Here is a 12,640-nt window from a genome sequence, read left to right on the forward strand (position 1 = left end):
CGTACGCTCGTCGTTCAGTGCTCACACACACACACACACACACACACACTTACAGCCTACAGGCTACACCGCAGCTACAGGCACGTTAGTAACATTTGTATGTATACACCTCCCGTGTTTAAATACGCATAGGTGATATATACTATACATTTTGTAGGTGTCGTCTGAGTGCGATGAGTTTTTCGACGAATTTACCGTCGCGATGAACAGTGTATTATTATAATAATAACGTTACAAATTTACAATGTGACTATCGCAGGTTAACGACAACACTGGTACCTGTTATTGTTTATTATTATGTCTGTCTCACACTCTCACTGGTCGTCGTTTAAATAAAACGACAATTTTTAGTCACATTTTTAACAGATATATTTATATATAATATAATATATACCCACACCCACTCGTACATTTGCATACGATCGGATTTCTTTAAACGAGCCGTTCGGCAGTTCGTCGATGACGGTCATTGTACCGCTCGCCTCACCGAGGGTCTGTCGGTGTCGAGTTTCCGGTCCACTGAAGATGACATGTTAACTCCACCAGACCCAGGGCTACTGACATGCCAGGTTGGAAGCATTGGAATCGTAAAATGCACTCGAATAAATCAAGAGGTGAGTCAGATTGCTGACCGTACTGTGATGTGTGCTCAATCGTTAAGCAAACTAATGTTAATATTTTCTAGGACGAAACGATTTTGAAGACGAAGCTGTTCAGTTGGATCTGGTGTCTAGTAAGTTACAATTACAATTGATTATGTTATTATGTAAACAATCATCTTAGTAGGTACGATTTATATGTTTACAGAACCTAGAGAATCACTTAAAAAGATATTCTCTAGTTTGATCCAAACACAAGGGTTTAATGACACTAAAAAATTGTGTCTATTGAATGCACTTGTCAAAATATTATCATCAACAGATGCATGTGAAAATAGAAGTGAAGTATTGGGTTTCTCTACATTTGAAATAATGTGTTGGTGAGTAATATAAATAAAATATTATGTTTAATGTAGGAATTTTTGATAGTGTAGCAATTTTATGTGTAAAACCACCTTTACTTGATTAAAGTTTTTCGTTTGATTATTATTTATTTATATTATGAATCTGGTTGCAGCGTTACACCCAGTTTGTTAAGTGATAGTTCTGATGTCCGAGCAGCTGGATTAAGAGCAATACGTCATTGTATCAAAAAACCTGAAGACATAACTTCTCTTGTACGTTTACGTTTAACAATACTTATATGCAGGTAAATGTAAAAAAATTTTAATTACACATTATTATTTATTTTATATAATATTTTATTATTTCTTGTATTTTAATTAAGGAGTTTGGAACTATTGCTTGATAATGAAAGTGAACGTTTACAAGCATTGAGGATCATTCGTAAATCGTGCACTGTCTGTCCTCAACAATTTCCCAATGCATTCACTCATTCTTTGTCAGCTATTGCAATGTGTTCACATGGACCTTCCAAAGATCAACTACACAGGGCTTGTGTAGCTACTCTATGTGAACTATGTATATTTTTAATTCAATATTTGGTAATTATGTATACATTTTTTATTTTTATTTTATTATTTTATCAGGTTTGTTGAATCCTCAAGCATTTGTGGTTGGTTGTGGGTTGAAAGCTTTACGTCATGTTCTGATTACATCTGAACTACCTTTGAGAATGGCAGAATGTGTCTTGGGAACATTACTTTGGATGTTAAATAATCCAGATACAAGAAAATTGGTATCATTTGATTTTGGTCAACTTGCTTCACATTTCACTGATTTTAATCCAATTTCTAAGTAAGTTATTTTTCCAACCTTTGTGTTAATTATATTGGCTTATTGGTAAACGGACGTTTCGTCCCCGTCAATTATTAAAGTAGGACATTTGCCCCCTGAGAGTTATAGGAAGTTATTTAGCCATATGACCTTTGGTCCATCGGTATTTTAAATCAGTCAAATTTGAATTCGTATAAAAATTTAAAAATTTCAATATAATTATTAAATTTTTGAATACAATATAATTTTCATCATTCAAATTTAAATAATATAAGTAAACTATATAAAATATAATACATTTACATAATTATTTATGTTTTGATATTTCAATAGTCATTATTTATTTTAAACTTAAATTGTCAATGCCATATCTAAATTATTTACATTAAATCACTTATTATTTTTAAAATATAGGTAAGTAGTACCTTCTATTTATAATATTTTTATTATATTGTATTGTATTTCTATTACAAATGTATTATATTTTTATGTATAATTTACTTAAATTATTTAAATTTGCCTCATTAAAATTGTATTGCGATTAATTTATACTTAATAATTATACTGATATTTTAAATTTTTTATAAATTTAAAATAAAAAAAAAAATTGATTTAATATACCGGGTAACCAAATAACCTACCTTAATAATTGACGGGGACCATATGTCTGTGGTCTTGGTTTTTTGGCGGGGATAAAATCCGCCATTTTCTGCAATTCTTATTAGGTATATTTCTGTTTTATTGGACACCATTTTTTTTGAAATTTTTTGTCTTAACATAACTAGTTAAAACGATGGTGAAGTCAGAATTTGACGGTCGGACTTAGTTTTGAAGTTATAGTTATTTGAAGTCCGAGACCCACCAAAGGTGGTTTTACTTAACAAGTTGAGGGATGTTTTCGATTTTAATTATTCAAGTGAGCGAGTAACCATGTTGGGTGTATGTCAAAATTCTATAAATTTTAATTAGTTATAACTTAGTTAAAACTAAGTAAGTCTGACCCCTGATTTCTGACTTTACCAATGTTATTATTAAATTGCAAAATAAAGGGTATCCGGTTAAATAGAGATGTTCCGCTTATTATTATCATTCATTTTTAGACCAAATGATAAAAATTCATATGGTGAAACAGCTCATGGGACATTAGTTTCCCTGTTACGTTCCTGGATTGGAGTGTTGTATTTTTGTGATCCATCAGGAGACCACTCAAAAAGTGGCTTATCATCCATTGTACGCGCTTTGCATGTTAAAAATTCTACTACTAGGGTGAGTTATAACTTTATCTATTTATATTGTAAAACAATTGACATTTGTACTATGTATTATGTATATTTTAAGATCGCTATCATTAATTTGTTACGAGAAATCCTTGGATTTTGCCCTGCTGAATGGGTAGACGATGTAGACACTGCTATAGAATCTGTCAATCCTTACAAATTTCGAGAAAAATTTAGTTTAAATAGTGGATATATATATACAGAAGCAATGGATCTTATTCCAAGTCTGAGTAGTAAAAGGTGAGTTGTGTTATAATATAAAAAATGTATTGTAGATAATATATATTATAATATATTTGAACAAATACATTTTTTAATTATTCCCATAAAAATTGAGTTATTGATGTTTTGTCCCTATCAATATTAAGGGCCTGTTTTACAATCATGATTTAAACCTCGGTTACGTCTAACCCACTGATTTTACTGTCCGAATTTAGTGGTTAAACCTTAGTTTAACGATTGTAATATGGGCACTAAGATAGGACATTTTGGTCCCCGGGAGTTATTAGCCATATGATGTTTGGTTCCCAGGGTATTGTAGTCTTTGCAAACAAATTGTTTATCTTTAAAGATTCAATACATAATATTATGTTAGGATGCCCAATTCTTAAATATTACTTAAATGAACACAAAGAAAATAATCCTATAATCCAAATACACCGAGACCAAATGTCCTTAATTCCTGTTCCGTGGATGAAATAAACTTAGTTCTTTAATGGAGGAGAAACATCTGTTTACCATAAAAATGTTTTATGTTTGATTTTTGGATCATTGTAATAGTGACTTTTAATTAGTTATATGAAATCAAATTATTGCATAATAAATTATTGCTGAACATCTAATATTATTGCTTTGCTTGAAAATGTATTTGTGTTCTTGTTAACTCTATTTAATAATTTTTTTACATATATTATTCTAGGGTTAATTTAGTTAACTTGCCTCAATCTATTCTAGTAAGTTGTTTGTTAGAACTTAAACTTGATGAAGCCCTTGTTCAAGTTATACTTACATCTGACAATGTTTTATCTGTGCAGTCCACAATTCTTCTTGGTAAGTTTAAATCAGTATTGACTATTGATTAATATGAAATAAGAAACGATTATTTTTATTTATATTTTAGGAGAGTTCCTTCACTTAGCTGATAGCATAGTCCCAACAAATATTAAGCCAGCCCTATCTGATCTAGTAGCCTATGCTTTAGAAGGTCGACCATCATCTAAATGTATTAACTACAGCACTTCTATTGAGGAATATGATCAAGTATTATGTTCATCTGAAGATCGCTTAATATTTTATCCAGTCAATACTGTCCATCCTGAAAAGTCTGAAATATTTATAGGAGATGATGTAAAAAAATGTAATGCCATGGCAGCTATTTCTGCTTTAGCGAAATTGTACAAAACATTAAACCATGAACCTACTCCAGCTACTATTGGCTTGTACCATGCAATGAATTTATTTGGTCCAAAAGTTAGTATGCTAAGGTATGTCACACATAAAAAACAGTTAAAACATAAAGGAACCCAGACTGTAATGACTAAAGAATGTGAAGACTTTGTCAAAGAATCAGGGGTTTTAATTGTTAAAGAAGCAGTAGCTTGGAAATGGGATCCAATACGTTCTGCACTTAAGGTAAAAATCATAGGAATCTTTTATTATTTTATTGGTTATCACTGTGTCATTTATTTCAGACAAGAATTAAAGATGTAAATAAATTAGATGATATATGTTACAATTTATTTGTGCAAAGATTAATTGAGTATTTTCAACCTTCATCAAAAATGTATGGGGATGTTGAACTTAGACCAGAAGTTCTTCCATTGAATTTATTTACATTAGCGTTATTTGATTTAGTTGATGATTTAATGGATGCTCCAAATGTAAGACATTTAATTTTAAGGTTTCATACATTATATATTTATATTTAATTTGACTATTATTATTATTTTAATTCTTCCAGGAAAGCGGAGAAACGTTTTTAAATATTCTATTGACTGACATTCATTTGCAATTAGAAGCATTAACGTCTTCCAATTATTCTTATAGTTGCTATTTGAATCCACAACGTTTAGCTGTTACATTAAGTCAACATTATTTTCTAATGCTTGGTAGAGTAAGTTCTACAGAAAGAGGGCGATATTGTTTAGATAAAACCAAAATTTTTCCTTTGTAAGTAAATATTTATACATTTATAATTAGTTACGCTATAAATATTCAGCATTGAGCATATTTACTGTTAAATTTCCTCAGAGCTTGGTTAAAAGGACGTTACCCATGCATTGGTTGTCTCCGTCTTACACACATACAACATAGCAAGTTTTCATTCACTTATTTCTATAGTGTGCTTTAGTTTTGATATTAGAGTAAATTGACTTATCATAAAACTTTTATGTAAGAACATTATCATTATACATTATCTGTCCATTACTTTATAGGTCTATGGCAATAGGTAATCAATTTCATAAGCTGAATTATCAGAAAAGATTAAATAAGTAGATAAAAGTAGTTTTTAATTTTACAGTAATATGATTTCAGAATGAAAGCAATGGACGAGTTGTTTATTGTGCTTAAGCGTCATCGAATTTTCAATATTTTAATTATCAAGCAAGACATGATCATTTTTATTTTATAATATTTCACATACCCATATTTTGCTTGAAAATTATAAATTTTAAAATTGCCGACGCTTATGCACAGATAATGTTCTTACATAAAAGTTTTATAATAGGTCAATTCACTCTAATATCAAAACTAAAGCACACTATTGAAACTATATAGTCTATTCCACAAGAAAATAATCAGTCCACCGACCAATTTCTGTCAGTGCTGCACATCCCCCACCAACTACCCTTTGTTCGTGCGATCATGTGGATCACGACGCACCAATCGAGAATCATTTGTGATACGTGAAAAGTGATTATTCACTCGTAGAATAGAGTATAAACAATAAAAATTTGCTATACATACGTATGTAGGACGGTGACAACAAATGCATGTTTAACATCCTGAAATATAATGTTACTACATTTTTCTGCCTTTATTTGTTACTAGTTAAATTATTTTTGATTTTTGTAGATTGTTAAATATTGCTGTGAATACTCATTTATGTTGTTATGTCAAGCTTATTGTTTCCTGCCTAGATTACACGACTGATTCATTTCCAAGGTAACATCATATTTTTATTTGAAAAAGTTACTTTAGTGGTTATCTTAAATGTTAAATAATTATATGCGCTATATTTAAACTTTATTGAATAATTACTTATAAAACATTTTCAGTATTTATCACAATTAATTTATAACTAATAAATGTATGTGCAATTTTTATTTAGAGTATTATTAGGACGAGTTCTTTCCTGTTCTCAACAAAAATCTCGATTGTATGCAACTCGTTTTTTACGTATACTTCTGAGATTTAATGCTCATCGTGCAGAAGATGTAGTTGTAACTGGTTTTTGGATACTTGAATTGCTCATATCACAAACTGTTGATGATAACCCTGTAGTATCTATGGCTGCCCTGGATGCTCTCGACGAAGCTTGTGATTATAATGTATAATTCAATACATAATAATTTAGAAAAAAGTTCATAATATGTAAATTACTACTTAGTTAATATTATTGTATTTTTGTAGGAATATTTAAAAATGTTGATTGGATTAAGACCAAACATTCTTCAGCTGGGAGACCGAGGATTGCTTTTACTTGTTCGATTTTTGTCAGATACTGGCGGGTACAAATATTTGTCAGAATCTAGTTTCGTTTCAAATCAGTTACACAATTGGGGAACCCATTTTAATTTTAGGTAGTATATAATTTAATAGCTTTACTTTAAAAGTAATTTTTTATCGATCTTTGTCTTATCCTGTTTCCTAGGTATGTATTAATAGTTGAAGGGGAGTTACATGATCAATTAACTCTTCATCAACGTCATGAAGATGGGCACTATAAAACTAGGCTCACAAGTGACATGTCAAGAAATCGAATTCCAAGTATTTGTTTACCAGCTCACCTTTATTCTCAAATAGCTGTACATGAAAACGGATTTCAAGCAGTTGTCAAAGATGTTTATTTTCGAAATATAACTCAATTCATACTTAACCTTTTTCAAGAAACCCCTACTAAAGAACAATTACATTTAAAAGCTGCATTGTGGGCTGTTGGTCATTTTGGTAGTGTAGCCCAAGGTGCTTGCTATTTGGCTAACAATGGAGTTTTACAAGCTGTATGTAAGACTGCAATTTCTTATCCGGTATACTCAGTGCGAGCAACAGCCTTATATGCATTAGCTTTGATAAGTTCTAATCGAGCCGGAGCTGCTCATCTTAGAAATGCAGGTTGGAATGTTCTGTATAGGGTATATTTGGAAGATGAGTTTTATAAAATCAAAGATAAAAGAGCAGATCCCAATTTAACATCAACTCCTTCTGATAGTTCTCAAGTAAGTATTAATTTAAATCATATATAAACAAAATGTATAAATATTTGTTTTGTAGGGCCTTGTTAGTGATTGGGTAGATGACACTGCTTGGGATCCAAGTGCTCAAGGTTCTGGGAAAAAAAAATGGTCTACTTTGCCTGCAAACTGTGCATCATGGTCCCGTCATCAATCTCATATAAGAAGTTTGAGCGAAAGCAAAACAACTGATGTTAGTCAGCAGCTGGAACAAGCCAGCTCACCGCCTGAAAATCTGTTAGTATTTTATTTTTTTGAAAATATAATACTATAATACTATTATTTGTTAAAAATGTATATATTTTAGATATACTAGTTATCGGTTAAGGTCTGATAGTAGTTGTACAGTAGACAGTAGTACCAGTGGAGTTAGTTCTGGTGAATCTGGACTTTGTACACGTCATACAGACTACAGTTTTTACCAGTGAGTTTTTATTCTATTTCTCATATTATTATAAATTTTAAATTTTAAAATATATTTTTAATCTATTTAGTGACAGATATCAAACATTAAGTCCAATACCTAGTTCCAGTTCCTTGTCTACTATTCCTATTCAAACATTTTCAAAAATGTCCACAGTACCAGAAGGTAATTTCATTGGGTTAATTTAATTTTAAACATATAATAAAATAAATATATTTATTTATATGTTTAAGGTTCTAAACTGCCAAGAAGAAATTCTTTCGGATATAGAACATTAAAAATGATACAGAAAGGTATGAGTCGGAAAAATTCAAGAAGTATGACAATACAGCATCAATCATCTGCAGCAGATATGTTTGATATGTTGGCTGACCAAGAAATGGACAGAATGTCTCCATTAATCCGACCTAGAGAATTTAGACAATCGCTAAATACAAATTATTCACAGTAAGTAAATATGAATAACTGGTAATATTATTTTTTTGGGAAGTGGATTACTGGAAGGCTCCAGCTTCCTATAAAATGTAAAAAAAATTTAGTATTTAACATTAAAGCTTACTTTAACTTTCAATTGAACATATTTTTTGTAGGTATATGTAAAAATGCGGGGAGTTTTTCGCCTTACATTTTTGTGGTGGGTTGGTTAGTGAGTAATGGATGACTGAGGGTGCATTAAATCAAAAATATAAGCATTTTAACACATTCACTGCTTTAAGAAATGAATGGTAACATGTTTAACTTGTCGTAACATTTAAGATAATTCAGGATATGCATACTCTTTTTTATAATTAGAAATTATGAAATAAAAACCAAAAAAATTAGCTATTTAAAAATAGATTGAACTAAAGTAACAAAAAAAATTCTGTAAGAGCACATTTATAAACTTTAAATCAAAAAACTTAATCTAATCTCCATTATTTATGTAATATACAATTTGAATATCTATATGTTTGGCTCTTAGATTTGATCCAGAATCCGAGAAGTCTTCTCTTACATCAAACAAAGGTTGCCATTATACTACAAAAGGTAATATTTGAATTATATATTGAAATTAATTGTTTTGTATTAAGTCAAATTTATTGTTATGGTATTTACTTTTTATAGATCAGTATAATGAGTTATGTTATGGCGGAATCGCTTTACCATTTGATCTTGGTTTGATTTTTTCCAATATAGAAAAAGAATCTGAATCTGTTCCTACTCCTGACTATGAAGATTCATCTTGTTTCAAATATTTATCGACTGGTAAGTGAACATTTTATTAATTTGTTCATATCAAATAATTGGATACCTTTGTACGTTCTGGGTTACTCATTTCTTATAATTTTTATAAACTTTTCATTAATTTAAAAAATAAATGAAGTTTTCACAGTTGAAAATGATTTCTTTACACTGATGAATAATTCTGTTTTTAGAAAAATAATGATCATGCTAGAAAATATCTAGGTATACAATTAGTTTTTGAATGCAATAAATATACTAGATATGTTTAAAAATCAAACTTTGAAGAATCACCTTTTTTTGGCAATAATCTTGCATTTGTACTAATAAAAAAACCTGAAATAAAATAAAATTAATCAATTTATGTGCGAGAAGTTATTTTAGATGATTAAAAACATTGATGTATGACTTTTTATTGATTACAAAAAAGATATGGAGATACAATTAAATTACCTCACACTAATGTATTAGTTATTTCTATAAAAACTAAAGAGTTTATAATGATATGAAAAATTGATTAATGAAATATGAAAATAAAGAAAAAATGGGTGGCCAAAACTTTTTATATAAGAAAATATTTACATTTTAAATTTGAAAAATGTTGTCAAAATTCAAACTTTAAATGCTAATAAAAAAAAAATTGTGCCTATGTAATTTTAATATTTTTCAACTGTAACAATATATCAGGAGCCTTGCATTAATTTTTCAAGCTTTTTTACCCAACAAATACAATTTTATTGACAATTATAGAAAATACACTAAACAAATTGAAAACTGACAATGTCAGTAAACAGTTTAAAAAGTGTCAAAATATTTTCAAAATTGTATGGTGTATAGAAAATGCTAATATAAACATTCAGTGAAATTTTCTAGTATCTACAGTTATTCGTTTTTTATTTACAATAAAATAAGAAAATTGTTCTTAACTGAAATATTTTATTTATATAAATAATTTTAAACACTACACATATGTACAGTATGTATAGTGAATATTAAAATATTGATTTTGTTTTATTTTCATTAGGTTCCGAAGTTCTCAGTACTGATGATTCAGATACCGAAGAAGTTATAGCTGATCCATTACCCATTAGACGACAAAGAAGTCATAACCGATCTATGTGTATGTTATGTTCAGTTAATGAACATGTCAATCGATCTGCAACACGTAATCGTAAAGTATCGTCTAGCTCCCTTAGACGATGTCGAACTGGTATTATTAAAATAATTTTTTAATTTCTGTTTGCATAATGCCGTAATCTAAACTCAATATAACTGTTTTAGAGACTGAAAGTAGTTATGGTATGGGAGTTGAAGGAGAAAGTCCAATACTATTGCCATGGCAACACAATAAGTCTTCATGCCTCCACGAAGCTTCAGGTTTTGGTACTGGAAGCAACGAAAGTGGTGCTAGTTCTGATATCAGCAGTAAGTGTAACATCTTAACTTTAAATAGGTTATATGTAATTTTCTAATATTTGTTTAATGTAAGCAAGTTAAAATCTAAATTTAAATCTACTTAGAACCAAAGTTTAAAAAAAATAAATAAATTGTTAATTCCAGAATTCCGGTTAAATTTAAATATACTATGTGCATTATGGAATATTCTAAATTATTACATTTTCATTAGGTCTGGCGCAGAGGTCAACTTTAGCTGATCGAATTACCAAGAGCCGTTCGGCATTACGACGAGATATTTTAAAACTTGTCGAACAATTACCAAATCCTGTTTTGTACAAAATGTCTACCCAGAGTCTTTTACAGTATGTTTTTTTTAATTTTCTTTTGAATACATTTTACGATTATACATTCTCACTTTTATTTTATTAAAATGTACATTTTGTTAATGTTTTTAACAGAATGAAACAAATGTATGGCGACTTGTTTCATGACATATGTGTTTATTCAGATGTTTGTAATTTATTAGCCGACCACCATTATCACATTCAAGCTAGACGTTATATGCATGAACTGTTTTTGGACGCACCATTCAAAGAAGTAAATATTTTATAACACATAAAATCGATAATATGTCACACTAATCATTGTTTTAATTTATTTTATTTTAACAGCTGTATGAAGAACCAGCCTCAATACTTGGCCGTCAGAGTCCACTGGAAACATTGAGTACAAATTGTGCTAGTAACGATGAGGCAGAAAAAGGTCACGGGGATAGTGAACTTGAAGTAATCATGGAAGCTGAGTTGGAACATAAAAGGAGGTCTTCCGAAGTCACAGCAGAATTGAAACCAACTACGACTATTATTAGACAACGTAAACAAACAGTGTATGATTCTTCTAGTCAACGATCACAAGAATAAGTGGTAGAAAAATGAAATAGGATATAAAAAAATTTATTGTTTTGTTTTAATTTATATTGTTTTGTTTCCTTAAAAAAAATATTAATATATATATACATGTATATGTACTAAAAATATATATATTTCTAAATATTTACAAACTTGTATTCAACTAAGTACTTGACAATACTAAACGTGAGTAACTGCGCAAGTCACAAATGATACAATTAATACAAAAATTTGGTCGAAAAAATTCAAACAGAAGCTTCTTTTACATCGTACTGCATGGAATTATATGGTCCACTTCACTAAAAATCGTTTCATTTATGTCGTTATTCAATGTGTGTGGAGTTGAAATTAGTTGGTACCCACGTATTATAATATTATATTTCAGACGCGACAGACACCGACAGTACTTCATATAGTTGATCTCCTTTGGCGCTATGGGTTAGGTCAGTTTATATGATGGAAAAGAAAAACTGCATTTTAAATGCTTTGACAGCAAACTGCCCTCAGGCCCGACGTATCTGCCGCTTCGGATACAAACCGAACGGAAGTCTACCCACACAAACCGAACCGAAGTCTACCCACATTGTGGTGGTTAGGGGATGTAGGGTAGTGAGTCTTGATCATTCTCTGAACTTTGCCTTGACGTAGGACGGCAGCGGGGCCACGTACAGCAGGATGTTGAACACGGCCGCGGCGACCGGGAACACGAAGCTGGCGACCAGGTTGATCTGCGGGTCGGCCACCGTGGCCGGGTACCGTTCGTTGACGTAAGAAGCCCCGTCCGGGTACCGGCACACGAACGGCTCGGCCGCGGGTATGGAGCAGTTCTGGTCCGCGCTCTGCGGCAACCCGTTGTACTGCTGGCGGCCGTCGAAAGCCTGGGCCGTCAGATAGGCCCCGGCGTACCTGGTCTGCGTGGCGTATGTCACCCACGACAGCCATTCCGACATGCCCCGGTATGATCTACGGAAAAAATCATGATCAGTTGATGATGAATATTAATAATAATTATAATGGTGTCTACGCGACGGCGGTTCGATGATTCGCTACGAGCAACGATCTCCGCGCGGGTGTAGCACTAGCACACGTCATATCATAAATGTATACATATAAGTAATAACTATAGAGCAGAGGACTTGTAGCATTTGCATATTTTTTTTGCACAGTCACAAAAATAGCAGAG

General features: G+C 31.0%; 2 protein-coding genes across 2 annotated transcripts in view; one reads left to right on the plus strand and one right to left on the minus strand.

The window, feature by feature from the left end:
- On the plus strand, positions 1-11,601 carry LOC132949945 (rapamycin-insensitive companion of mTOR). Its single transcript, XM_061021073.1, has 27 exons — positions 1-614; positions 686-733; positions 808-979; positions 1,117-1,248; positions 1,327-1,520; positions 1,589-1,796; positions 2,876-3,041; positions 3,114-3,292; positions 3,972-4,102; positions 4,173-4,684; positions 4,744-4,932; positions 5,013-5,221; positions 6,128-6,217; positions 6,384-6,603; positions 6,686-6,855; positions 6,927-7,491; positions 7,547-7,743; positions 7,814-7,930; positions 8,001-8,095; positions 8,164-8,377; positions 8,892-8,956; positions 9,035-9,175; positions 10,176-10,361; positions 10,433-10,576; positions 10,779-10,911; positions 11,008-11,146; positions 11,221-11,601. Exons 1-27 carry the CDS (start codon positions 563-565, stop codon positions 11,467-11,469), a joined length of 4,917 nt encoding a protein of 1,638 aa, XP_060877056.1. The 5' UTR covers positions 1-562; the 3' UTR covers positions 11,470-11,601.
- Positions 11,571-12,640, minus strand: part of LOC132949946 (ATP-binding cassette sub-family G member 5) — a 17,784-nt gene continuing 16,714 nt past the window's right edge. Inside the window, exon 9 of the mRNA XM_061021074.1 lies at positions 11,571-12,420. Within this exon, the coding sequence (XP_060877057.1) occupies positions 12,078-12,420 (343 nt within the window). The 3' untranslated portion in view covers positions 11,571-12,077. The remainder of the gene's footprint in view (positions 12,421-12,640) is intronic.

The sequence above is a fragment of the Metopolophium dirhodum genome, chromosome 8, assembly GCF_019925205.1.
Source record: "Metopolophium dirhodum isolate CAU chromosome 8, ASM1992520v1, whole genome shotgun sequence".
In the NCBI taxonomy this organism is placed as follows: domain Eukaryota; kingdom Metazoa; phylum Arthropoda; class Insecta; order Hemiptera; family Aphididae; genus Metopolophium; species Metopolophium dirhodum.

Bases quoted from the DNA above. Each gene is read 5' to 3' on its own strand.
- LOC132949945 (XM_061021073.1), top strand. From the start codon at position 563: ATGCCAGGTTGGAAGCATTGGAATCGTAAAATGCACTCGAATAAATCA. The intron at 4,933-5,012 runs GTAAGACATTTA...TAATTCTTCCAG, and splicing joins ATTTAATGGATGCTCCAAAT to GAAAGCGGAGAAACGTTTTT. The intron at 7,492-7,546 runs GTAAGTATTAAT...TTTGTTTTGTAG, and splicing joins CTCCTTCTGATAGTTCTCAA to GGCCTTGTTAGTGATTGGGT.